The following is a 27,629-nucleotide window of genomic DNA, read 5'->3' on the forward strand; positions in this document are numbered from 1 at the left end:
AGTTTGCCCGGCCTGGGGATGCGTTTAATATATATTTGGCCCGCCCCTTAAGGGTTAATGAACAAAGTTAAAAAAAAAAAAAAAAAAATCATTCTGCATGGTAGTAATCTGACATAAACTGCATGTGCTTACAGTATTCTAAATCCTGATGCTTCTTGTTTTATAATTTAACAGGAAGATGCAGAAGCTGCTCGTGTTAGAGAGGAGCGATTAAAAGCATATGCAGAGAAAAAATCTAAGAAACCTGGCCCCATTGCCAAGTCTTCAGTGCTTTTGGACTGCAAACCCTGGGACGATGAGACAGACATGAAAGCCATGGAGAATGAGGTCCGCAAGATCGAAATGGATGGCCTTCTGTGGGGTGCAGGTTAGTGACTCCCAAGCGTTTGCATCTTCTCTTTTGTTTTCACCGAGATATTTTATCAAAATTTCATAGTGTTTCTAGTACATTTACAGTTTAATTGGTACTTTTATTAAGCATTTCTGTATCTTCCATTCTATTTTGTGAATGGATGATATATACTTTGCCACTAAAAATTAATACCCAGTCTGTTATGCATCATTGTATATTTTGACTGCAGTTATACAGAGGCATTCACTAATTCATATACTTGTAATCTGGGCACCGATTTCAAATTTCCTGGGTCACCTTAAATTTAAAATTTCCAGGGCACCAAACATTGTTTTGGTTGCACTACATCTGTTAGTATCATGTTGTGCTGCCTTGTTAACACACCCGAGATATCAGCATTTACTTATAATTTACTCTTTTCAACCTCAATTGTGGGAAAAAATCTCAGTTGGTGGTGATTGGTAATATGCAGTAGAAAATTGGTAATAAAAAAAGTAATGATGAATAAATAGTATTGTAAAATGCATATTTCGTTACTGATATGGAAACTTTTTTGGACTTTGCAGCCAGCTAGAATTAGCATACTTTACTATTTGTAATGGTTTTTATTCAGTTTTGAATTATTTATTTTGCAGTATACCCTCATTATAATGAGAGTGAGAAGTGGTCATCTGAATTAAGGCAACAATGACTTGAAATATATAAAAAGAATTTTCCCCACTGAGGTTAGCCAGTTTTAAGTTAATTAGTAGTCTGTATGTGAATACTGTATTATTGAAAAAGTCTCTTTTCATACAACTCAACTTTGGTAATTAAGTCTAATCTACAGAACATGGAACCTGCACAGTTAAACTTACCATAACATAAAAATTTGCCTATTTTTTTTTTTTCCATTGTCTGTCATTACAATTCGTAATTTCTCTTTTGCTATTGATTTTAAAATTAATTAATATATAACATAAACCATATTATGGTATTTAATATATTACAAACACATATTATATTCATTATCACTGTGATATTTTATAACTTGTAGCCTAATGTTTTGATGCAGTTTGGGTTGGTAATAAACTGCATCAAAACATTGCTATGTTGGAAGCTTATGTTAATTCTTATCTTGACAGGTGAAGTGTATTCATTGTGGTGATGCCAAGTATAACCTAGCTTAATTGTTGATAAAACATTATACGAAGTCAGATATTACACAGTTATATATAGTTTGTGATATTTTAAAGGGATTATAGGGTGGTTAGCTATTGTTTAGAGGTAAGCCTCTGAAACTTGGAATTTTCTCTTATATGGGACCCTTTAAGTCCCGAGTTATGGAATTAGTGAAGGTCTATCTGTACATTTTAACTGCAAGAATAATAGTTCCATCATATTGTTCTTGTGGAAAGTATTTCTCAGCCTTAGTAGTCAATGTGGCAAAAACTGTCCTGGGGAAAAAGTAGTAATGTCTTGGTATTGTGGGATGTCTATAATTGCATAATTCATACATGTAATTTTTCATTTTCAGCTAAACTAAATCCATTGGCTTTTGGAATAAACAAACTTTCCATCTTATGCACTGTTGAAGATGAGAAGGTATCAATTGATGACCTCTGTGAGAAGATTCAAGAAATAGAAAACTATGTAAGTAAAATTGTTTTTATTTACTTACTATATATTTTCTTGCTCTGTTGTTGTCCTATTTTATGCAGTTTACTATTATGACTTATTTGTCTGACTTTAGTATTATGATTTGAAGACAAGTTTTAAATTATTCACCTGCAAGGTTAGGGCAAATAGTAAACCAAGTTTCAATTAGAACAGTAGTGTAGATTTATTAGTCAGGAAAATTTGTTGGGATAGTGCCAGAAAGTGTAATTGTATTAAAAAATTGTATAAATTCAGAGAAACACAGAACACTTTGAATAGCTAGTTCCAAGAAGTAACTGTAAATATAGGAAATTTTACCACATATGTTTGAATATTTATAATTGTGAATAGCTAGTTCCAAGAAGTAACTGTAAATATAGGAAATTTTATCACATATGTTTGAATATTTATAATTGCTAATCTGTATATTAAAGGGTTCTTGCTCATCTGATATTGGCAGAAAATTTAGGTTTTCTTAGAAGTCAATAGTATTTGCCTTTTAGAGAATTAAATCTATGGCAGTAAATTTGATTTGATTTTAGTTAAATTGTTTATATAAAACTGAAATTCAGGGACCTTCAGTTGTCCATACCTACTAGAATCACAAGGTGGATTCATGGAGTGAAATATTGTCCTTTCAGGTCCAGAGTGTTGACATTGCTGCATTCAACAAGATCTAATGTGCCATCCATTCCATTCTGACATGAAATAAAATAAGAGAGTAAATAGGAAACATTGTTTTTTTATATTCCCTGTGTAATTTATCCTTTGGAGTATAATTTAATTCCAAGTTAGCTGAATGTAAGTGTTGTATGTTTTGTGTCTTGGTGGACACTCTGGAGGTTTATTTGCAACACTACATTATGGCAAAAGAGAGAATATAGTGATTTGAGAATGGTGATTTGGAAAATTGTATAGTCTCCCACGCTCTAACAGAGCCAGAGGGGTGACATGAAGATTAGTTGGACTTTCAAGTTTTCCTTTTGTTTGTAGAAAGGGGACATTACCGAATTATGTAAGGGACTAAGTCGGTCCTCATGCCCCTCTGCCACATATTTAGTGTCTTGTTACCAAGTTCAATGACCATCCAAGCTTGTGCTGAAGGATACTAACCCACAAAAGGCTCTGGTTTGCACACCTAGGAAAAATACAAATAAAAAGAAAATGTATTTCTGATATTCAAAGACTTCCTGACTGCAATAAGTCATGAACATTTGTCAATACAGAAACACCATAATACTCTGGCCATGAATTTTTACTTCCACTATAGGATTGATACCACCTTAACACTTGCCTATCATGGTAATAAAGAAAAATGTATGATCCTAATTTTTAATTAGTTCCAGTGATTCAGCAAAAGAGTGCCACAACTACTAATCTATAAGGTAATATAAAAACAACTTTATTTGAAAATTTACTCCTAATGCCTGCCAAGTTATGACAAAAATATTTTGTCGATTCAACATGGACATTATGTAATACCTAAAATAAATTATATGAAAACAAAATTACATTTTACTTAGTTTTTACTAAATGACAACTTTCCACTCTCCCTTTTACTTTCAGATCTAGAAAAATATTCCTCATGCTTCACTGAAATCAAGTTAGTCAAAATTAATATAAAGCTGGGATAAAAAAAAAAAAGGTTTGTATGATTATGATCAAGTCAAATGAAATACAACCTATTTAAGTCACTATTTCTGTCATTAACAAAAATATGGGCATCAAGAATACATCCGATAATCATAAAAATAAATGATTTTTTTAACTAGTCTGAAAGTTCCTCTTCCATTCCTGGTACATAATCTTCATCAATGTCGTCGTCATCTTCTAAATCCAGGTCATCTAAATCTTGGAATAAACTTTCATCTACAGTTACCTCTGATTCTCCTGGAAAAATAACATATGGTAAATATACATACAGTTAAAATGCCCCATTTATAAGAGAAGAGCAACAACTAGAATTGTGATACAGCTCTTACAAATACATGTTAACATAGCCAGCATAAATGTCTAAAAGTAATAAAACCTGTCAAACCACAAAAGAGCAATATAGCACCAAGTAAAATAAGGCAATAGTGGTGGTATGCATTTGCAAGAAATTTGTTTCCAGAATCCATTTTGCTTCATACAGTTGTCCTCTGTGTCTAGAACTTTGGGTTCGTTTTCCCTGGTTAGAGTCTCCTGTGATATTGTGCCCATGTTTGCCAGCAAATGTTGTGCTGTACTGGAACACCTGCAGTTCCCAGTTAACTCTGGTCTATACACCTCTAATTTATTTATTGCCAGCTTCTTCATTACTGACATTTCCTTTTGGCTCACGGTCCCAGCCCGAGAAGAACCCTAAAAGAGTTCAGAGGTCTGGTTAAACAAATCATTTATAACTAACTAACTTTGGCTTACGGACAGCAGCAATTGGTAATTCCTTTGTTGTAGGAAGTACTTCAATGTTGCTATTGCTGTGATCATCTTGCTGCACTTCCCTAGCTCATCAAGTTCTACAGTAAATGGGCAAATACTGGAGCAGTTTCATTTTTTTTATTTCCAATGCCATGTGAGCTTCTGCCTCATCTTCCATGACTGCCTCACGTTCCACTGCATGCCCCTGCTTCAGCCCCATTAATTCCAAACTGGTCGGCAGCTCACTGCAGATCTCAGGGAGCTAAGAGACTGTTTTTTAGCTTCCTTGTTAAACCAGCTTTGTGTAACCACCTCACAAGGTCTTTATGATGCTCTTAATAGCAGGGGAACCCATGACAGTGTAGATGCATTGCCACAATCTCTCCTTCCACACAGCACTTAACAATGAAACCTGTACTGGATTTCAAGTGTCAATGACAGTCATCACATCCTTGAAGTTCAAGCTCTTCCAATATTCCTTGACTGTCCTATCAGGCTAGTGTCAAAGGACTGGACCAAAGTCTTCCTTTTATGCTTTTGATAGCATGCTAAGAGTTCAAGGTCTCCATGACTGATATGGTGCTGGGAAGCAAAAATATGTATGTTGTGAGTCAATCATCCATGAAGCATTATCACAGTAAGAATGTAGGAATGTTATGCCATCTTACTCCAAGCTTATCGTGTGTGTGTGTATATAGTAAACTGATGGACATTAACTTCAGGTCTCCTTCAGTGCCAGAAGGCAGCCTTGAATTTTGATGCTGTCTGCTCTTCATGGGCAATAACAGCCTTGTTAGACATCTTCCAAAAGAGATGTCTCATACCTGTTCAAGATCTACTTGATGCAGATACCACCACCACCACCACCACAAACCTTTTACTTTAGGATCTCCTGGATTTGGCTTGTCTTCAGTTCATATTGTAAGCCCTGATAAATAGATACCCCTCCATGACTGGATCACATGCATTAGCAACTCCCTGGGCCTCCAAGCACATTCTGACCCACAGCAATAACAGCATCCTTCCTTCTGGAGAACCATAGACACCACCAGCTGGGAGATCCTAAGTGCCTAGGCCAATGCTAATGAAACCTTGTCTTTTGCTGCTTCATTGCAGTTTCCTTTGTTTCCCTAACAGTCACCATAAGCTTTATTTTGCTTGCAATGAATTTCAATCCTCTATCTATGCCCCTCCTCTATCTTTTAAACACGTCTACGAACATTTACTCTGGTTACTGCTCTTCATCAGGTCACGTTTTATGCAAGCATAAAGAAATATTCATATGCAAACACATTACAGTACTGTGAACAGGAATGACGAAACTGGATGTTAGGTGGGAAAGGAGCAGAATAGGATACTAAAGATGCAGAATGTCAACAAAAAGGCTCACAGAACCTTTAGTGTAGGTCTTGCTTGTCATTTAACCATTAATGATTTTAATCAGCTATTTGGCAAGCAGTCTGCAATAACTAGTTGAGTGTAATTATGTGGTTTTCCAGTTTGCAAGAATGATTCTTACTGAATCACCTAATGAAAGTCCTGAACTGTAATTTTCCTTCACAAAATGTCAAGCACTGTAATTTTCCTTCACAAAATGTCAATCATAAAATGAATGTACCTGAAATAAATTTCAGCAACAGCATCAGAGAACACTTAAACTGTTAAACTGCAATTAAAGTATGATTTATACCTAAGGCAACAGATACAACAAACTTACCTTCACCCAAGAAACTCAAGTCGGACTCATTTAATGTCTTATCTCTCATGAAGAGCTCTCGGCCAGTTAGCTTTTTATTTTTTTCATCATCTTTGTCATCACAACGTAAGGCTGCCATTTCAGCATCAAATTTTGCTTTCCATGCAAGGAATGTTTCCACAGATACTCTTGTACCCTCAAACTTTTTCTGAAAAAATACCAGATGGATAGAAACCTTAAACACAAAGAAAACTGCCTAGTACACCTACGAAAATTTAAAATTACAAAAAAAATAAATAAAAATAATGTGCAAAATTTGGCATCCCTCACAAGCAAGCCTACACAAAATCAGGATGAAAATAAGTGTTAATGGGAAAAGCTGCTATATTTTTTTTAGGAAACCTAATCAGCGTGGTAAGGAAGTAGGTACACCTCAATGTACAGTATGATTTTGAACATTTAACATAATATTGTTTTATGCAGTTCTGATATTTTATGTTTGACAAAAGGAGACAAAAACAACTGACCAATGGTAAGTAGAGTATTTCCCCATTTATCCATGGTTAACACCCTGGAAGAGTCTAATCTGGATAATAGGGACCCATATGCAGAGCTTTGATATATAGATTTTCGTGATAAAATTAATCATTTGGATACTTACCTACTGTTAAAGTTAGCTTATACCTTCATGCTGCTAGGTGCCATCGGCATTTAAAAAAAAAAAAAGCAGCATGGCTGACCTGGTTAGACTGTCTAAAACCACCTGTTTTCCCCACCAGGTGGCTTTAGAATGTTTATGTTGTCAGAACTCTTCCTGACCACCCACTAAGATGTGGGAGGCTGGGCAGGTTTCACTTTAACAGTAGTAAGTATCCAAATAATAAGTTTTATCAAGAAAACTGATATTATTTGGAATGAACCTTACCTACTATTAAAGTTAGCTGACTACCACACTGAAAAAGGGTTGGTGGGTTAGTACAGCCAGAATAAACACCTGGTCAGCCAAGCAAACTAAAGCTTTAATAAAAGAGAAAAAGCTACTGAACATTCTTACCTGTTGCGTAATTCTTTCTGGTAGGTACTGCCACTAGAGGGTGGATCCACAGCAAGGTTTAAGGGTCCTCTTAGCGAGACTTGTCTGAGGATTCTTACAGGAAAAAGACTATTTCATAGAGTATCACTGACTCCTGTGCAGAGTGAAGCCCACAACGACAGTCAAACTACAGTCAAGACAATAACCACCTTACAATGAGAAGGTATGCTTCTATGCACCAGTGTGTACCTTCATGTTCCCCATTAGATACCAGGATTTCCTAACAACTAACAAGAGGAAAAGAGAACAACGGTAAAAAGCCAGAATTCAACTCTGCATGTGCTGGCTGAATTAAACAACGTAAAAAAAAAAAAAGAAAAGAAAAAGCATTCTTGGGCATAGGAGTATTAGGCCTTCTAACACCACAAAATAAATTTTTAACTCCTCCTCTCAAAGGTTTAAGGCTGTCCAGATAAATCTTCAAAGCTCTAACTGGACATAGAAGAGCCTCCTCCTCATTGCCTAGTAGACTAGTTAAATTAGGTACTTTCACACATCTTGGAAGGGCTTTAGCTTTGACACTGTTTTTGCCTAAATAAAGGAAGGAAAAGAGGCAGGCATCCCCTTGGATGAAGCCCACATTACAAGAGAGGGCTTGAAGCTCACTAATATGCTTAGCTGTGGCAAGAGCTAAAAGAAAAAGCATCTTTAACATTAAGTTCTTAAGGGAAGATCTAGACAAAGGCTCAAGTTGAGGCAACGCAAAAAATTGAATATCTCAAAACCGAAGATAACATGGAGCGATATCCCTTAATGGAAGGAACACAAAGTTGTTTTGCGTACCTAAGATACCGGAAGAACTTAATAAGGTTATCTATAGAGGTACGGGTGCTGGATATCCCTCGGGATAAGTACCAAGATCGATAAACTGACCACTGTTGTTGATACAGTTTAACAGTGGAGGGTCTTCTAGATTTGAGGACTGATTCCCTTGTTAGGACTGGCTGTTGTTTTGTTGAAACAATCTTATTACGATTGTTCCTTGTTTCTCCTGCCCTCTAGTGTTTTTCATTGAGGTGGTGAGTTGATGTCACAGTGGGAGTGACAAGTGTCAATCAGGTTTTGGATGGTGATCTGAGAGGTTCTGGGCAACTCTCAGTCATGAAGGCAACAACAGCATGTTTTGCCCTCAAGATCGCCTGAAACAAGTTGGCGAGAACTGACCAGTCGTCTAAGTATAGGAGCATCCGGATGCCCAGAAACGACTCTATCCCGCTAATGGGGCCAAAACACGGTGAACACTTGAGGGGCTGTACTCAGACCAAAACACAGGGCCTTGAATTGGAAGATCCTGCCTTCAAAGACAAAGCGCAGAAATTTACTTGGAACGTGGAAATATGCATCTTGCATATCAATAGACATCATCCAGTCTCCCTTCTGGAAGCTTGCCACAACAGAATTGGGTGACTCCATCATAAAGGAGTCAGGCGAACGAACTTCGTCGAGACTGGAAACGTCTAATACTGGCCTCCAGCCCCCGAGGCCTTGGGAACAAGAAAAAGGGCGATTGTAAAACCCCAGTGACTTGTCTAACACTGGTTCAATCACCTCCTTGAGTAATGACTGTATGATCTCTTGTAACACTGGGAATTTCTCTACGTGATGATGGTACACAGGGAAGGATATTGGAGTCGGTGACAGGGGAGGAGGAGTAACAAAAGGTACAACATATCCCTCCTTGAGAACCTTCAACACCCAAGGTTCTGCCCGAAGCTTTGCCATACACTCCAAAAAGCTCTGAAGACAGGCTCCTACCATACCTTGAGGGCTCATACCATCAGTTGTGGTTACTTTTACAATTCTTTCCTTTAAAATGTGAGACTTGCCTACCTTGAAAGGACTGACTAGACAAGGAAGAACTGGGAGACGACTTGGGTCGAAAAACAGCATGAATTTTGGAAGCAGGACCAAAACTGGTGAAAGAGGGCGCTTTAAAGAGTCTTTACGAGACTGAACTAATAATTCTCTACTTTCTTGATTGGCAACATCTTCAGTAGTAGCTTTAAAAACATCAAGATTAAGTAGATGCTGATGAGGACATCAAAAACAGCTACTGATCGCTACGTTGGCGTTACTTTACATGATAAAAAAGAACACAATTGTTCTTGTTTCTTCAAAACAGAATTAGTAAACATATGTGACAATTCTCCAGAAGAGTCTGAAATAGCTCTATCAAGACAGGGCAAGTACTCTACAGCAGGGGTTCGCAACCTATGGCACGTGGAGTGCTTGTCCATGGCATGGCATTTGATTCGAAGGAGCAAAGAAAAAATCCTAAAAAAAATACTGAGAGAGAGAGAGAGAGAGAGAGAATGTGTATTGTGCATCATTACTTTTATCTTTATGGTCTATTTACTTTATGATTTAAATTATCATATCTATCTAACTATCTGTCTATCTATATATTTATTTGTCTATCTTTTCTTTCCTATGATTCATTGAATTAAAATGAAAATGTTTTGTACCCATGATGAGGAGTACGTGAGTGCAACGAGATGCAGACGAGTATGAGACCAGTTGGTACCGGTGTGCTCCCACCAGCCGTTCGCATCAGTCACAAAGTGCTGTTGTTTCAGTGACTCTTTAGCTGCCGTACGTAATATTCTTTCTAGTTAATTGTCACCATGGCTATTGCAAAAAAAGTCAAGCTTGATGTCCGATCATTTCAGTCATCATGGACAAATGACTTTGGATTTATTCAGCAGAGTGGTCGAGCTGTGTGCGCTCTCTGCTGCAAATGACTCGAGTGTTAAGCGACACTTTGAGACCAAACACGAGAAGACTTTCGGGTATTGCTGACAAAGCTGAGGGCAATTAGAGAGCAGTATCCGCTATGAGAAACAAAGTAATGTGTTCAGAAACTTGGTGTTAGCAAAACAATGAAACTGAAGCCAGTTACAATCTAGCTCTGTGTATTCCTTTTACTGATGGAGATTTTATAAAAGCAGTTTCTAGAGTGCTGTGTTATTTTGCATATCAAAGGTCATCACGGATGACAGCTAGAAGGTAGGCGTATTTCTGAAATGGCTGATAATGTAAGTCAGCTGCAAACGGTTGCTTTGTACACCTTGTTCAGTGTGGCCCTGGATGAAAGCATGGATACCAATGGCATTCCCGCTTGGCTGTTTTTGCCAGGTATAGTGACACCACGAGAGCTGGAGATGTATGGACCAAGGAGAAGACATACTGAAGGCATTCACTGACCATTTTGAGAACAGAGGGTAGACATAAGAAAGATTTTTGCAATTACAACAGATGGTGCTCTTGCTATGGTAAGAAAAAACAAGGGTTTTACTAAGATGGTTGAGGATAAAATTGGGCACCCCATTCTGAAACTGCACTGCATAGTTCATCAAGAAAATTTATGTGCCAAGATCTCAAGCTCTGATCTTAACAAGGTGATAACTACTGTTACAAAAGTAGTAAATTTTCTTGTTGCACAATCTTCTCTTACGCACAGGCAGTTTCAAGCTTTCTTTGAAGAGGTGGACAGTGTGTACAAAGATATACCCTTGCACTGCAGTGTTAGGTGCTTAAGCTGTGGGAAGGTGTTGGAGAGATTTGTGGAATGCTTTGATGAAATCCAAATTTTCTTATCAGAAAAAGGCCAACACTATCCTGAGCTGGAGGACAGAGATTGGATTGTGAAACCTGTGTTTCTCTCAGACATCACAACACCTAAAACATCTGCAGGTGCAGGAAAAACAAATGACTTGGAAGGCATTTGTTCACTGCAGATATCAAAACTGGTTCTTTCTGTTAGTTAAAAAACTTGAAGAACTTATCTGCAATTCATCCTGTCAACACTACTAATCTTCAGTTGCAAATGCAAGAAGTAGAGTCTGAGTTCTCAATCAGATTTCAAGATTTCAATACATGGGCTCAGTGTTTTCATTTTTAATCAGACCAGACACCTTTAAATACAGTGACTTGGATGTGACTCTCTTTAGTGGATGGAAACTCAGGAGTTGGAAATGCAGTTAATTGACTTTCAGGCCTCACCATTGTGGTCAGCTAAATTTAAAGATCTTCAAGAAATACTGGAAACCAGTAAAAATGATCATTCAGCCTCCATTTTAGGGTCCTGGACATCACTGCCTGATAAATTCAATTGCATGAAGAAAGTAGCTTTTGCACTGCTATCAGCATATGGATCCACATATCAATGTGAGCAGATATTTTCACACATGAAGCACATCCTAAGCCCCCATCGCAGCAGGTTTACAAAGGATCACTCTGAGGATTGTGTGAAACTCAAGGTGTCTAAATATTCCCCTGAAATTTCAACTTTGGCCTCCGGGAAGCAAGGGAAAGGATCGCATTGATATGGTGAGGTATACACTTGAAATATAAGATATTTTTGTTACAAAGAATACTAAATGCAACAAGATTATTAATTATGTTCAGGAAAATACATTATAATTAAAATGGTCACACATAGTACAATTATGTGTGCTAAAAAAATAACAACTGGCACGCAAGGTAATAAAAGAAATGGTATTAATTATCAACTGGCACAGTGTGTCCAAAAGGTTGCCGACCCCTGCTCTACAGCTTCATCTAGTACCATTTTGTTTGCTTAATAAATGAGCGATAGTACTAAGCACCAATTCCACAATGGAAAGGGCTTCAATAGCGTGAAAAGCTGATTTCGAAAAGCGCTTCTGTCTCAGTATTAGACCAAACTACATTAACAGTTTCAAGAGTTCTACGTTTCAAAGGGTCAAGCAATTTGAAATAACTGGCGTCTTGAACTAGGGAAGGACGAAGATCTGGCAATGCTCCCGTGTGATAATAATTAACTCTCTGAAGTTTCATGAAAGAGGAAACCGTAGCCATCAATTCCAGTGACCTACTTTGAGGATAAAGCTTTCGATATTGCATCAAACCACGCTAAAACAGAATCAGACAATTTTAACTTCTTACTCGCAGAACCAGAGCTGAGGTAGAAGCTGACAAAAATGAATGCCGATCAACCGGATCATCTTCGGCAAACAGGCAAGGGTAAAGCAAAGCAGCGCGACCTAATAAGCACCTAAACACTGAAGGAGAATCATCTGAATCTAGGTCAAAATCCACTGTGTCTAATGGAAGGAACGGGCTTACAGGAATCATTAAGTCCTCATGGGAAGAAGATGGCAACGCACCTGGAACAAACAATGATGATGTCATGGGATGCAGGCAGGAAACAACTGAAGGTGGGGGCAGTGACTGGGAGGGAGACGGTTGGGTGTGAGTAGGTAGAGGATTTGCGCATGTCACTGTGGAAAAAAATTCAAATGCTTTGCGCTTACCCAACAAATCGGCAAGAGACGCAAGATTTGACTAGAGAGACAATCCGACTGAGGTAACAGCCGGAGTCGCATGCAATGTACACAAAGCGACAGAAGGAGAAGGGCCGCTAGTACAAGCAAAAACAGCAGACATTAGGCAAGGAATACTAGGAGAGAGAGGTGGGGATTGAGTAGGAGATCGGGGGTCAACGTCAGAAAGGAAGCAATGAAAGATGATACTGGGCAAGAAACTGATTGGGCAATATACATATTGACGCGAGGTTCAGAAACTACTGGATAATAGGAACCTGTCTAACACTCCTAGATAACTCAACAGGCTCGCATACATCACTTTCACTCCCGGCAGAAGGCGATAACACATGAGCTGGTCGGAGAGAGCGCGTAACCCTACCAAAGGAATCTTTCGGAGAAAGTTTCGCTGCTGAGACAGCAGGTGGTAGAGAGAGAGAGAGAGAGAGAGAGAGAGAGAGAGAGAGAGAGAGAGAGAGAGAGAGAGAGAGAGAGAGAGAGAGATGGGCACAGACTTTCGTCCCGAGACATATCATGGTTCCCTGTCAGAGAAGAAGACCAACTGACGCAGGGCAGTCCAGAGGGCGGGCTACAGGCAGACGAAAGCTCCACCACCTTCTTTTTCATGGGGGAAACCGAAAATGGACGATCACTACGGAGGGATTCGCGATCTTTCGTCACCAAGTCGACTAAATGTCTAACTGAGGTTAACAATAAACTAATATCATCTTCCATTTTACCTAACCTTTTCTCCTGAAGTAAATAGGGAACAAGGGAAGGCAGAGCATTAACAGTGAAAGAGGAATCTGATTTGTCAATCAAAGAAGGAATGAGAGAAGGGGTACAGTGGTTAGAAGGGATAGATGGAGTAGGCTTAGGGCCGGACCTGACTAAGTGCCTACAAAACCTATCGGCCTCCTGCATCTTCTGATATTTCACAAAACTATTAATTCTTTCATCTGACCAATCTTTACATTCTTCACAAGAGGAAAAATCATACAGCGTGGCCATCATGGCTAACCGAATACATTCGGTCAACATAAAACTCACTCCTACATAGCCTAATGCTTTTATCTTGGCTAGCAGTAGAAGACAGAGCTCAAAAACAAAATCAAGTACAATACCATACAGGAGAAATACAGGCAGAACTCCCAAAACAACCACAAAAAAAAAAAAAATTATTACAGCTGAATTCCACCAAGCAAACAAGGACGTGGCAGGGAGAATTCTGACAAGAACATAAACATTCTAGAGCAACCTGGTGGAGAAAACAGGTGATTATAGACAGTCTAACCAGGTCAGCCACACATTTTTTTTTTTATTTTAATGCCGACAGCACTCAGTGGCGTGACGATATACGCTAACTTTAACAGTAGGTAAGATTCATTCCAAATACTGTAATAATTTTCCTCTTAGTACATACCTATACTGTATATGCTATAGCTTAATTGAGATATGCACAACTAATAAGAACATTTTTCCTTATGTTTCAGCACTTCACAAATTGATAACTTGATCATGCCATACATCCTGGGAGCCTCACAGTTTTTTCTACTTCACTTATACAGTATTAAGAATTTTTTATTTTTTCAATTAGAGGAATCACTTCATACTTTGTCTTTGGCTTAGAACAATATCATTGTCAATAATCTTAAGCTTTGGGTCCATTATTACTACAAAAATGGGCTTTCTAGTCCACTGAAAAACTGAAGTAATGAGTGCGAACAGTATGAATGCTGAGGCAATCTGTGGGGGAAGCGGACAAGCGAAGGTAAAGGAACAAAAGGGCAACCAGTCACATATTGTCTGGTACAGCCTAATAATTTCCATCCACTTATAACCATTACTAATCTATCAGATTATTATTATTGCTATTATTTAGAAGATTAACCCTATTCATACAGAACAAACCTACTGGGCTACTGACTAATTCAAGCTTCCAAAGAATATAGTGTTTATTTCATAGAAATTACAGGAGATAATAGGAAATACAGAAAGAGATCATTTATTATAAGAGAAAAAAAGGCAAATTAATATAAACACCAATACAAATATAAATAAATTACTGAAGTACAAGAGGTATTGTTTTAGTGTGTTAATACATCGCATCTTCCCTTGAATTTTTGAGGTTCTAATTGCACATCCTCAAGGAGACTGTTCCACATCCAGCGGTGTGAGAACAAAAGGTGACCAGTCATATACTGTATGGTGTTGTGCACAGCACTACCTGATAATTTCCATCTAGCTATAGCCTTTACTAATTTATCAGATTACCATTAAGATTATTATTATTGAGAAGCTAAACCCTATTCATATGGAACAAGCCTGTAGGGGCCATTGACTAATTCAAGCTTCCAAAGAATATGGTGTTTACTTGAAAGAAATTACCGAAGACAACAGGAAATACAGAGAAGTAGTCAGTTATTATAAAAGAAAAAAAGACAAATTACAATATTTGTATGCAGTACCAGTAAAAATATAAATAAATAATTATTAAAGTAAAAGGTGAGTTTTTTCAGGGTATTAATGCATTGCATATTCTCTTGAACTTTTGAGGTTCTAATTGCACAACATCCTCAGTGAGACTGTTCCGAAGTCAAATGGTATGAGGAATAAAAGACCTTGAACTCAGAAGTTTGACAGCAAGGCACATTTATTGCATATTGGTGCTGCTGTTCAGCAAGTCTGGTTGCTCTCAGGAAGAAAGAGGATCGGGGATCAACTGTGATAGCTAAACTTCTCTGATAAAATACAACTTATGAAAAATCAACAAACAAAAGACCATCTATCAATGGTCCAAGTCATTGCTGCTACTGAAGATACAGAAACCTACCACCATGAACCATTCCTAAAAGATAAATCTCTGGCAAATACTGACAGCCACACCAAAGAGAAGTATTATAGTAAGGGAATGGCAAGTGACCTAAAACAGGCTGTATTCATATTATCACTGTTATAAATATATGAATGGAAACCCAAGCAGTATTTACTCTGCTTCTTGAATTCACTTTAAGTTTTTTTTTTTTCCCAGGCTGCATTAAATCTTGAACATGAGAAACATCAGATAACAGATTAGGAATTACTGTATGCTGAAAGTTGGACAGTACTGATCCTGCTTATTAAGGATGCTTTCTTAGCTGATCAATATTAGTGTGTGGGCATGATAGCTAACAATAAGGTTCCATTAACAAGAACAATCACTGCATAACTATGATATTCTTCTCAAGGCTACACTGCAGCACTGCAGTGAAAAATTGGATACAGGAAAGTTTTCTTTTCTTGTTTATTCTGAGTTCATACGATACAGCAAAGCATTAGCTTTCATTTTGTATCTCAATATGTTTGATTCCAGTAAATAATAGTCAAAATTCCAAAAAAGACCAATATCTTTTGTCTTAAGATAAACAGAAAAGCCACTGAGGCTCCCAAATAAGCACTGGGACACAAAGAGATTGTAGCTGGAATATTATCATTCTGATCATTTAAAAGGAAACAATATCTTAGAAGTTCCTTCATTTCACTGAACAATTCAAAACACACAGTTCTATTTTCAACACTGAATAAATAAAATGCTGGGTTACAAAGGTGTACAAAATCTACTGGGAAAGGAACACAAGTTGAGAGATGACAGGATGATTATCACTCAACCTAAATACCCGTATAAAACATGAATACTGAATGCACATAAATGCAAGTGGTACAATCACATATATTATAGGACAACTCTTAAATTTGCTTAACTGCATAAGGTGTTATCAAGAAAGTGAATATTTGCTGGACTGGGAACAACTTGAAATACTGCACATGATCTTGAGCCATATTTCACAACTTCTCCAGTCTCAAATACCTTCTACATTCTATCCTCTTTTACTTTGTAATGTAAAGAACTTCGATTCCTTTACTGTTTCCTTGATTAGCCCGTAGGTTTTTGACATTTGCTTTATCCTGACACATCCACATGGTGTCTTTTATATTCATTGTTGTCTTTTATCTGTTCTTCAGGTTTGGGATAGTTTTCTATGTAGGAATCTTTGCTGGGCTAAGGAGTCCTATACCTTTCATTTTCTAGTTGAGGTTCTTTAGCAAAATTCTAATTCTACTCCTCAGTAATTTCAAGTCTATGTCACAGATATAAAACTAAAATGTATTAGATTTGGCATGCATAAAAACAGTTTATTTTTCTGAGAATCTTACATTTTCAGTCAGGGTGAGGTTCTGATCCATACACAGTACTTCCTTACTGTAGTATCTTTTATAATCTGAATTTACAGTATCCTTTGCATTCTAGTTTTTAGGGGTACTATAAACTCTTACTTCTCTATTTTACCTGAGAATTTTTATTACTGAATGGTAAGTTTTGTCCCATCAAGTTTATCTCAATAACTATCACCATAAACATAAAGCCATTGGTCCTTTTTCCCATCTTAATTTCATAATGCTCAAGCCTACAACTGAATATCATCATACCTGACTCATATAGACTTTATAAGTGTGTACAGGTTTATGAGTACTGGCAGCCTCCAGATCTACAACGGACACAGAGTCCCTTCCCCTCTTGAATCTTGCTTGAAAGAGGTTCAGTCAGTTACGTCTCCTCATTCTGGTTGCATAAGATGCAAAAAATCCCACTGAGAATACAAGACCTTGACCAGATCCTCCACTACTGCTGCACTCTATTATTCAAATTCCAATGTTTAACCAAAAGAAGGCTGCCAGTAAGTAAAAAGAGTAGCATTATCCCGATGTCACAGGAGGTCTGCTGCCAAAAATGTAACTATGTCCTCTCAGATGTACTGATGATCATGGCCTGAGCTCTCCAGTTACTATAAATTCTTGCACAATTCCTGCTGCCCAGATTTGAATTGAGGTTGTCTCATATTTTAGCAGTTTCATGACTCAACTGCACTTTGTTTTGGAAGAAACTTTTGATATCACTGTCAATTTACTATTACAGAGCTTCCTAACTAAAACAATTATCTATGCTTGTCAACTGTATTAGAATAAAATATTGTTGGGTAACCTGACAGAGGGAGAGAAACATATCATTAAGTAACCTGAGAGAGAGAGAGAGAGAGAGAGAGAGAGAGAGAGAGAGAGAGAGAGAGAGAGAGAGAGAGAGAGAGAGAGAGACTTACCCTTTCTGCTTCTTCTTGCTCTAATTTCTTCCGTTCTAGCTCTTCCTTAGCAGACCGTGCTATACTCTCCATGTGATTTGTAAGCCACTCCAATGAATAAGATACCAATGTGAAGACCATTACCATCCCAAGATTTTCTTCACACTGAAAATTTCCAAATTAAATTTATAAACAATCAGGTCAATATCAAATTCGAGAATATTATATCTTTTGAAAAAATAATAGTTGCAAATTTCAGTTATGCAACCAAAATATAGGGAAAAAATTTTAGCATTTAAATACATCACAATAAAAGCTTTAAAATTTCATGGTTGCAAACAACTGCCTTATATGAGTCTACCCCTTAAGATAACTAAAAGAGCATATATACTGATGAGGAATATACAGTGCAATATTGTGTAATGATTACTATTCCTGGGGGTGAGCATTACCTCTCCAATGTAGAGTAACCACATGCCCTGAACAATTCCTTATATAAAAGTAATGTTTTTGGTTGAAAGTTGGACAATAGTTAAAGGTATGTTTGCTTTTAAGAGTCCTGCATACAGGAACTGCATCAACTGAATTACTAAATACCCATGGGTCAGAAGAGCATGACCAATTCAGGGGCGTAGATGTATTACTTTAATGTTTCATTCTTTTTGGAATGAAGAATACTACAATCCAGCAGTTTATTTAACCTGTTCTAATGCTACAGACAATACTGGAAATTCCCTACTGAATTAAATGCTATGAAGCATGGCCACACATACAATATGACAATGGTCTAAACTCTAAATAATCATTACCACTGCTGGGAATTAGAAATTAGCAGCCAGGAAGGGCTGGAGTTAAGATGGGCATCCATCTGTAAAACATCTGCCAAAATTAACTATGAAATGAGTCACCTGTTAAACATCTGCCAAAACCAACTATGAAATGAGCCAATCAAAATAGAAACAGCTGAAGGAGGCTCATTAAAAACAGCGACCATGACTGGAGATTATGCTGAGAAAAAGAATATGAAGAAAATTGTTGGAAATAGGAAACCATCACTCATATCACTTTCGCCCATAACAATTTCAAGATTCTACCTGCATTCTGACAAAACAATCTACTGATAATCTTCTGATAACTAATACAATCATCTTTCCAGATATTAAATATGTTAAGTGCAGCAAAAGAAAATAAATAAAGATGTTGGGAGATAAAGGTAACACCCAGTATATTGTCAATTATTCAATCATGACTTAATTGTGTGAGAGCATGATACAACATTGGCTTATCAAAGGTGTCTTGGTTTTGCTGGAGCCATTATACCTCAAACAACGTCACTCATTGACCTAATTAAGATCCTATTGAGGTTATTATATATTTCACATTAGAGAGACACAAACTGTAAAGACAGCTGCATATTTTCTAAGCAGACAATCATACTACATTATCACCAGCAATAAAAAATTCCCAAAAACACTATCTTGCAGAACACCAAGTATCATAGCTCAAAAATCACAAAAATGAAATTTTTGACAACAAAATGTATTTTTTTAAAAATAAAATCCCATTAGTTCACAAAAGCTAAATCCTCACTAGAGCAGCTCCCAGCCAAGAACCACATATGAAGAACACTTCCCCATTTGGCCAGGCACACATCTGGAACCCAAAATGCACCTGGTGGGCAAGTCATTCCCCAGTAAAGTTTAGATTCACAATACGAAGAGAGGGAACAAGAGGAAGGCAATTTCCATAAACTGATTTCGTCTGTAGAGAAATAAATTTCAACCATTTTTATTTCTTTTAACACAAAAACCATCAGGTTACATATGTCTGAGTAGCTACTCAGGAAGGAAGACAGCTATTCATGTAGCAAAACTTAACTAAGGAGCTTAGGTAGTTGGAGTTGGATTCCTAAACAAGTTTTCTCAACTTTAAATGTCCCCATACTGGGGGAAAGAAACAACTTTAAACCTCCTTAGAGTAAATTTTAATCCTCCTGAGATATAATATCACAGCCTTGGCAGGCAATGGCATAGTCTTTTTCATTCACTGCCTTTGAGAGTAAGACTGGAATTACATCACATCAGTGCACATCAGCCTGAACCTGAGATGAAATTATCTGAATCTTAGCATCAAACCCTAAAGGTTATCCATACAGAAGAAGGATATTATAGTTGTAGGAACAGACATATTTGATAATGCAAAAGAAAGACCAAAAATACAAAGAATGCCAAAGAGGTATGACACATCCATCTCATAAATATCTCGAAGAGACAAATGGTACTTACATGTTTAAGTAATGATACATAATAATTTTTAACAACATTAAAGCTCACCAGGTATAGAAACAAGTGTCTTTAAATATGGATTACAACATAAAAAAAAGCTTTTGTAAAATAAACCTTGTATGAGCACATATTTTTTATGCACTAAACTGCAACTGCTGGAGAAAAACATTAACATCTGAGTTCTAAACGTACTTCCTGAGACATAAAATACACACCTGTGACAACAAATCTGTTCTTAAACCTTCAAGCTCTTCATCTTCTATATTTTCAACTGGAAGAACTTCCATAACTGGAGGTTCATCAGGATAAGTTGATGTATATTCGAAGAGTAAGGTGATTTCAGCGGGATCTACATGTAATTCTGCATATGGCTCAGAGCCTTCTGACTTCACACTAATCTTGAATTTATGGTGAGGATCTGTTTCAAGAACTGTTGAAAAGAAAAAACAAAACATGAGTATACAAGAACCAGAAATGCTTGTAAGTTTGATAATTACACAACTCTGAATAACCTCTCTCTCACAGACACAAACCTCTGACACATAAGGCTACACACTATTAAGTACAGACAAATTGTGTAATGAACAGCTATTAAAACAAGTGAAACTGGGGTAAATGATGATTCTGAGCTCTCCTGCTAGTACTGTTCAATACCCCACAATCAAATGCTCTATGCAGAGAAAAATATGAGCAAAGGTAAAACCTCAGATGACACAAATAGGGTTGGAAATATAGAAGAAATTAAATACATGGTACAGGTAGTACTCTACAAACAATTTCAAAGATACAAACTAATGTGTCTGCAATACATGTGGAATATATAAACTTTATTTCATGCATTCCATTGTCAATTTTTAAAGCACGATTAAAACATTTCTTTTATTATAAGCTTTATGGACAAAGACCAAAGTGTCTTGATAGAATCTTTATTACCACACAGTGCTATTTGCCTTAGGCTACAATGCTAGATGGCTGGTCTAACTTGGTTGGACTTACAAACTAAATGAACATACAAATGAGTTCTTGGAACTGAACTTGTTTGTAAGTAGAGGACTACCTGTAAATACTCAGTTTTTTAAAAGATACAGTTCACTAATGAACTGCCCGCTTTGCTGAGGGGCACTGGTATCTTTGTTTCAACTTCCAGCCTCAATTAGGCTATGTGTTTCTCTTGAGCAATGATCAGTAGTTTTTGAGTTCTCAACTTTAGTGCAATACAGCTGTAAAATCATGAATTCAATCAACTCCTAGTGCTGCTGAAATTAGTACTAGTAAGCTGAGGTCAACCGTAGGAACATACACATGAAAAAATTAATCCATGTAGCCTTTGATCCAGCTGCACCAGCTGGTTCAAAAACACTAAATCATGTGCAAAATCAGTCAATCTCTATCTCTCTCTCTCTCTCTCTCTCTCATTCGAAAACAGCCACTTTTCTGTGGGTAGCCAAAATAAAACTCCCAGCAAACTTTGTAGTTTTAAACCTAATACTAGAAAATGACACACACTTTGCAGCAGTAGTGTTGCAAGCAATAACAACTAGGTCAGGTAAAGAAGAGTGCATAGGATGTTTGTCTCTATAGTACATTTTATGCAAAAAACAATAGATTCACTTTACGTCTAAGCCACAAATCAACATTAAGCGTTGGCAACATACTCTCAACAACACAATTCAGGAAAGCTGTAGATAGCCATTTCCAAAACTACTGGATAGCTATTGTCTTATCATATTCTACTTATCCTACACCTAATTTCCCCTTGTTAAAACAAGGATGAGGAGAACACAATATCAGACCTAAGTCTTCAGACACATGCTCACCTGTATTCTCCAGCACCAACCAGACCAGCACAATAAAACACTGAGCTTTTCACAATTGGGAAGGACTCACAGGAGGGGAAAAGACCCATATCCAAGGTATCCTTTTGCCAATCTAAGCTCAGGCACACACCTTATGGAGGAAGGAAACTTGTCTTCAAGGAACTCTGAAAATTGTATAATGGTTAAGTAACCACTGTCAAGCCAGGTAAAAAGTGTCTAGGAGCCTGCAGGTACTTCTTGTAAAAAAAAACAAAGGAACTTTGTCAGTCAGAATCCTGCCCTTGATACCAAAAACTGAAGTTTCTACTGAGGGATAAGTGTAACACTGAACCCTGTGTGCCAAAATGAACAGAATTCAAGTCTCTTCCTTGCAAAGAGATTGGAGAAGATTTAGTTCAAAGAACACAGGGTCAGAACCAGGTGCCAAGTTTGCATTCAAATTGTTAGTGCTCAAAGTAAGGAGAATAAAGGCTGAATGTGGCACAAACACATTTCTGTATCAGACTGGCACGTGTAGTAACCATGCCACAACATCTGCAGTCCATGCTGACCACAGATGGAACAGGGAGGATATTGTGAATGAATAAAATTGAATTCTATTAGAAAATGTCCAGCAGCATACTGATCAGTCCCATACCAGCAAATCCCTCTTGAAGGTGGTACTGGACTGGGGCAATCATAAACATGGATGAAGCTGTGCATATAATGTACTTACTGCGGCCAAGGTCCAAACAGACAGCATAACACCTAAAATCTTTAGACCATGATCCCTGTGGTTTGGAACTATTATTGGGCAATGAACATCCAAAAACATGAAAATTCGTTGAGGTATTTGCCTGAGAGGAAGCACCTTGGCACAAGGATACCATCTGGTCCAGAGACAAGACTGTTCACATTCCCCAGACCACCCCTGACAAGCAGAGGCTACCCACAGATTACTACGCTCATGAATGAGTCCAATGATCTCTTAAGAATGCCTCTCTAATTCAGCCTGCATGGGCTCCAAAGGCAGAGGACCATCTGGTGCTACAGGATCTTTATAAACTGAGAAAATCCCCTCCCAAAGGAGAGGGAATAGATGCACCAGCCTGCCCTATTAGCTACTCTCAGGATTATAGAGAAGAATGAATGCTTAGACCTAATGGTGCTGCACCCTATGTACAACCATGAACCAAAGATGCTTGTCCAAACACTCAGACTCCCCTTTCAGAACAGGTAAGGAAACATCAGTGTTATCATGCTTGGACATTGGTAGATGAGCCAGAGGGACCAGGCTCACTTGCACAGGTGTATGGTCACACTTGTTGCAATCACAATGATAATACAGAGGGTTACAAGAACCTGACCTGGCACCACATAACGGTGAGCTATAATGTGTGTATACACAGAATTCATGAACTGGTCCTGAAGAACTGGGATGATCAGAACCAACAAAAAGCCTTGACTCCCCCCTCCAAACTACCAGTGAGGAACCGTCAGCACAAAAAGAGCCTTGGATGGACCCCTGTTCACTCGAAGGTGATCAAGCATTACTGTACCCGTTCCTCTCCAAAAAAGAATGACCCCTGAATGAAGCCTTCTTGTGAAGAAAAAGATGAGATGATGAAGCGAAGGATCAAGAGAAGGAAGAAGAAACACACTTCTGCCTCTTCACTTTGCTCCAACTATACCTCTTGCTCTTCTCTCCCATCAAGCCATGGGGCTAGGATGAAGCAGATGTCTGAAGAAGTCCAAGAGTAAAAGCAAGGGTTTTTCCAAGAGGAACCACAACTGCTATAAAAGGGTCAACCACAGTGACCTCTGGAGCAAGATCAGAAGCAAGCGACTCCTTAGCTGAAGCCCAGTAGTCCAGGTAGACACCAAAAGATGGATCCCTAGGAATGCCCGGGGAAAGTCAAGCCTCCAGATATTACATGGACTCCAGTGTAACACCTGGAAAAGCTGGCACCACAAAAGTAAGGGTGGAGGGCACAGAAGCACTCTCAAGGACCCCATCAGGGGCAACCGCTGCATATGCAGCTGTTACTCCATGAATGGAGTGTGTGCTGGGATTCCTTCACACATGTACCTCCATGTGGGAAAAATGAACAAGATACGCTCCTGGACGAGTATGGGTTCTCAGCAATAAAGAGCCAAAATAATTTGAGGTGTATTGCCTCTGGATGTCACAAGATGATTTTAACCTTCTCTTATTTCACCCATACCACTACTACTGGGAAAGAGACCAGCCAGAACACTCCTTGCAGGCTAAACCAACACCACATCCACTCTCCACAAAGGAACAGAAATGGTACGGGTTCCCAGTCCAGGACGACATACAGCAATCAAAAACACACAAAACACACATACACTATCTTACCCTGCACACCTAGGCCACTAAGTTACATTCTTACTCTTCTTGAGAGGCATCCGTGTCAAAGGTCTCACTCATAATCAAAATTCAGTTCCACAGCCATCAAAAAAGCAATTGCTTGTAGAAAAAGCTTCACTGGCACAAGTCTGAAGCAGCAATGAAACTTCAGCACAGGATGAGAGCTGAAGAAAAAGTGCTGTATTTCCAACAAGTCAATGGCAAGTAAACTGCAACTAACCCCACTAACCACCAGTCAACTAGATGGTCACCAAGATTCAATGACCATTAAACAGCACCTCAACTCAACACACACACTCTGGGAGTCTGGCTTCCTGATAAGTCACAAAGTCTGCTAAGTAAAAAAAAAGACCATATCATATTAAGTCCTGCACCTGAATATTATCTGGATATCTCACAGCTAACACCAATTCTATATAGTTTCTAACCTAAGCTAACATGTACTTTACACTAACATTCAATTTAAGAGGTCTAGCAAAGCAAAAAATAATCATAATGCCGCTGATAAGTACAGTAGTCTGTAAGTTAAGCTCCATTAAGATGAAGTGTAACTTATCTGGTGCCAAGAGTACTTCTATATTAAAGATGTGGGCTTATACTCTTGTAGGAACAACAGCTGTATTATAATATAACACCACAATGGCATACAATACTTTGTACTGTATTATTAATCCTCTATACTTTGTCAATTGTAACAGCATCAATTCTAAGACAAAATCATTGCAAATGCATATATATATGAAGCTCCTGTTTTAGTCATTGTTTATTCATAAACTATTGCCACAAACCTATGTTATATCCACATCAATGGGAGATTTCATGACCTAACCCTAAAGACTCAGACGAAGAATCTGATAAAGACAAAGCTCCACAGGAATGAAGGCCATAGTCAAGTAAGGACCAGGATGATGCGTTCAAAGTTATGTTTAGGTAGTACTACAGAATAGTTGCACATAGCCTACATGGTTCTGCCCAGTCAGGGCATGCTGCCTTAGGATAGGTTAGGTTAAGATGCATTTCTACTGAAATATGTCCTTGATCAGCTTTTACCTAAGCCATGACAAGTGTATATAATGCATGCAACTCTTCTGTACCTTTAACTACATTTGCTTCAGCAAGGTTAAGTTAGTAGTTATTCCTGTAATTACCATTTACAAACAAATCATAATAAAATGAGACTACTGTATTTGCTTTCCTTCATTATCCGTGATTACTGCAAGTAATTAATTATGACAATGGTTACTTTTCTGGGGTATTTTTGTAAATTTTCAACATTTTAGCCTAATTTGTTTTTGTCTGAACTTCCTAGCTTCATGGGTCTGGTGGTCAACCACTCTACATCAAAAGCTATGTATTTTAGTAAAAAATCACTAATAAAGGCAGTCAAAAAAATGTATGTACATTATGTACTAATAATTATAACTAAAATCATGCATCCATTAATAAGCATTTGTGAAGAATTTGTCATAAAGGAAAAGTTGTTTCAACTGGAAGGAAGAAGAACAAATATTTACCAAAAAACTCACCTTCCCTCTTTAGCTTCATTACAGTAAACTGTGGAGGAATGGCGCATTGCGGCATGTTGGAGTGCTGATTCTAAATACATATATGAAGGTTTCAAAAACAGAGACTAATAGCCTCATCTATTACAGTTATAAATCTGCCTGAACAATGCTCCCTTGTATAGACTAATGTACACATTAAGGCTATTCAAAGGGTTGATATGATGTCAACCTATCAACCGCTTAGCCTAGATATCTCTTCCTGCCCTTTGTTTAGTAAAACTGACGACTACTACAACTGCAGCCTGGTTCCAACAAACTGCTGACCGGAAAGTTAAGTATACCTTAGTTTTACCAGACCACTGAGATATTTACTGCCTTTTATTATTGACTTTGTGCATATTCATATCTTCTATTTATGTTTATGATATTTACCACCTTTTATTTAAACGTTAATACCCTGGCTGCTGGCACCAAATACGGCGCCCATTTTGCACAAAAACTTGTAGTTACCGAACCAAAGGGGCGTGCTAGTAGTCTTCTGGGTAGAACTAAGCAAGAGCTCTGCATGCAGTATTCCTTTAAAATTGATTTTTCCTATAGTACTGTGGTTGCTTATTAAGAATTTACCATTATTTTTTGTCAGTCGACTGTAATTAACCTTAGAAGTTGTCAGCTGGCCATCCTGGAATGCTATCGCGCATACGCAGTTATAGGGGAGCTTTTGGCATAGAGTGGAGTTTCCCTCACCAGGGGGCGGAGCCCCTGACTAAGTAACACGGCCTGCTTGGTTAGGTTAAGTTAGGGTACATTAGGTTAGTATAGTTCCTTTTATAATGGTTTTCCTTAGCCAATCCCTTCTTAAACATAGCCTATGGCTCCCTGATGATGTGAGCATGCACGAAACCATTCCATAACAACATGGCGGTCCGGCCTTTCTCCTGTTTCCAAAACCCTGCGTTCCCAAAGGGACCCCAACGATGTTGGATAGATATAAGGTTAATGATAATTGACCAACAATAAACAAACGACCTCCTTCATCAGCAACACTAAAAGTAGGCCTATAGGAAAAATCAATTTCAAAGGTAATAATTTGTGCGAGGCTGTTATGTAGAAATAAGATACGTCTTCTATTTCACCCTCTGTTTGGATAAGGTAATCAAATTACAAAAACCTTCTCTGCCTTGTTTACACAGGCTACTAGGCCTAATGCTATGTTAAAGTTCAGCCTATATTATTTCCTAGCTATAAAAAGGACAATAAGTTAATTCACCAGGCTGCGTCTACCTTACTGCTTGGCATACTATTGAAACCAACCTTAGGAATCTATGGTTTAGTCTTAGTAAGATAAGATAATATACTGACCAATCGAGTTAGTCTATCTCGGGTCTCCTGGACTAGGATAGGTTGCGGTCACCATTGCCATTAATCATTTACTTACTTTCAAATTCATCTGGATATATGGACTCGAGAGCCTCAATTTCATTTGTCTGCTCCTCCTTGTAATCAGTCATGGTGATATCTGGCCGTTAAATTCATGCAGTTATAAAAAGACGTTCAGTACACGCGAACAACAAGACTCGTGGACATTATACTTCTAGGCTACTTCACCACTTGCCAAAAGAGAATGAAAGCCATACGTAGTAGTTGTAATAGTATGATTTTTCTCTGGTACGGCTCATTTTAGTTGGTCCGCGGTTGAACTTGCGCTTTGATACCTTGTGGAACCATTTGCCTGTAATAAAATATCGCCTATTTTTACTTTAATTTCTAAATTGATCTGCAACAAATAAAAACATCTGCTATTAAGTTACCTTCATCTTGTTGGCATAGCTGCTACAAGAAACCAATTCTGCTCCTAATATTAATTTTATCCCAAAGATCCACTATAATGGCGACAGGGCATCAAAATGCCAAGTGCCTGCCGTTTCAGTCACCGATGAAGAAAGGTTTTTAAGACTAAGTGGTAAGTCTAAAAATAACAGCTCTAGTCTTCCTTTTGCAGGACTGTGGTACTGACAGTTTCTGCTGCACTCACACCAGGAGGTGGTGTTTATT

The 27,629-nt window shown here is 37.9% G+C and overlaps 2 protein-coding genes across 5 annotated transcripts in view; one reads left to right on the forward strand and one right to left on the reverse strand.

Moving 5' to 3' along the window:
- The window catches only part of LOC136845837 (elongation factor 1-beta'-like), a 38,604-nt gene extending 35,881 nt beyond the window's left edge, over positions 1–2,723 (forward strand). For all 4 annotated transcript variants that reach the window (XM_067116234.1, XM_067116231.1, XM_067116235.1 and 1 more), the window contains 3 exons: positions 175–367; positions 1,869–1,984; positions 2,632–2,723. In XM_067116234.1, the coding sequence (XP_066972335.1) occupies positions 175–367; positions 1,869–1,984; positions 2,632–2,670 (348 nt within the window). In that variant the 3' untranslated portion in view covers positions 2,671–2,723. The remainder of the gene's footprint in view (positions 1–174; positions 368–1,868; positions 1,985–2,631) is intronic.
- A 668-nt stretch (positions 2,724–3,391) lies between these two features.
- On the reverse strand, positions 3,392–27,211 carry LOC136845836 (RWD domain-containing protein 1). The gene is made up of 5 exons (XM_067116230.1): positions 27,013–27,211; positions 20,097–20,311; positions 17,618–17,761; positions 6,108–6,294; positions 3,392–3,880 (listed from the first exon to the last, which is right to left on the reverse strand). Exons 1-5 carry the CDS (start codon positions 27,083–27,085, stop codon positions 3,759–3,761), a joined length of 741 nt encoding a protein of 246 aa, XP_066972331.1. The 5' UTR covers positions 27,086–27,211; the 3' UTR covers positions 3,392–3,758.
- Positions 27,212–27,629: the final 418 nt, after the last annotated feature.

The sequence above is a fragment of the Macrobrachium rosenbergii genome, chromosome 14 (assembly GCF_040412425.1).
Source record: "Macrobrachium rosenbergii isolate ZJJX-2024 chromosome 14, ASM4041242v1, whole genome shotgun sequence".
Taxonomy (NCBI): Eukaryota; Metazoa; Arthropoda; class Malacostraca; order Decapoda; family Palaemonidae; genus Macrobrachium; species Macrobrachium rosenbergii.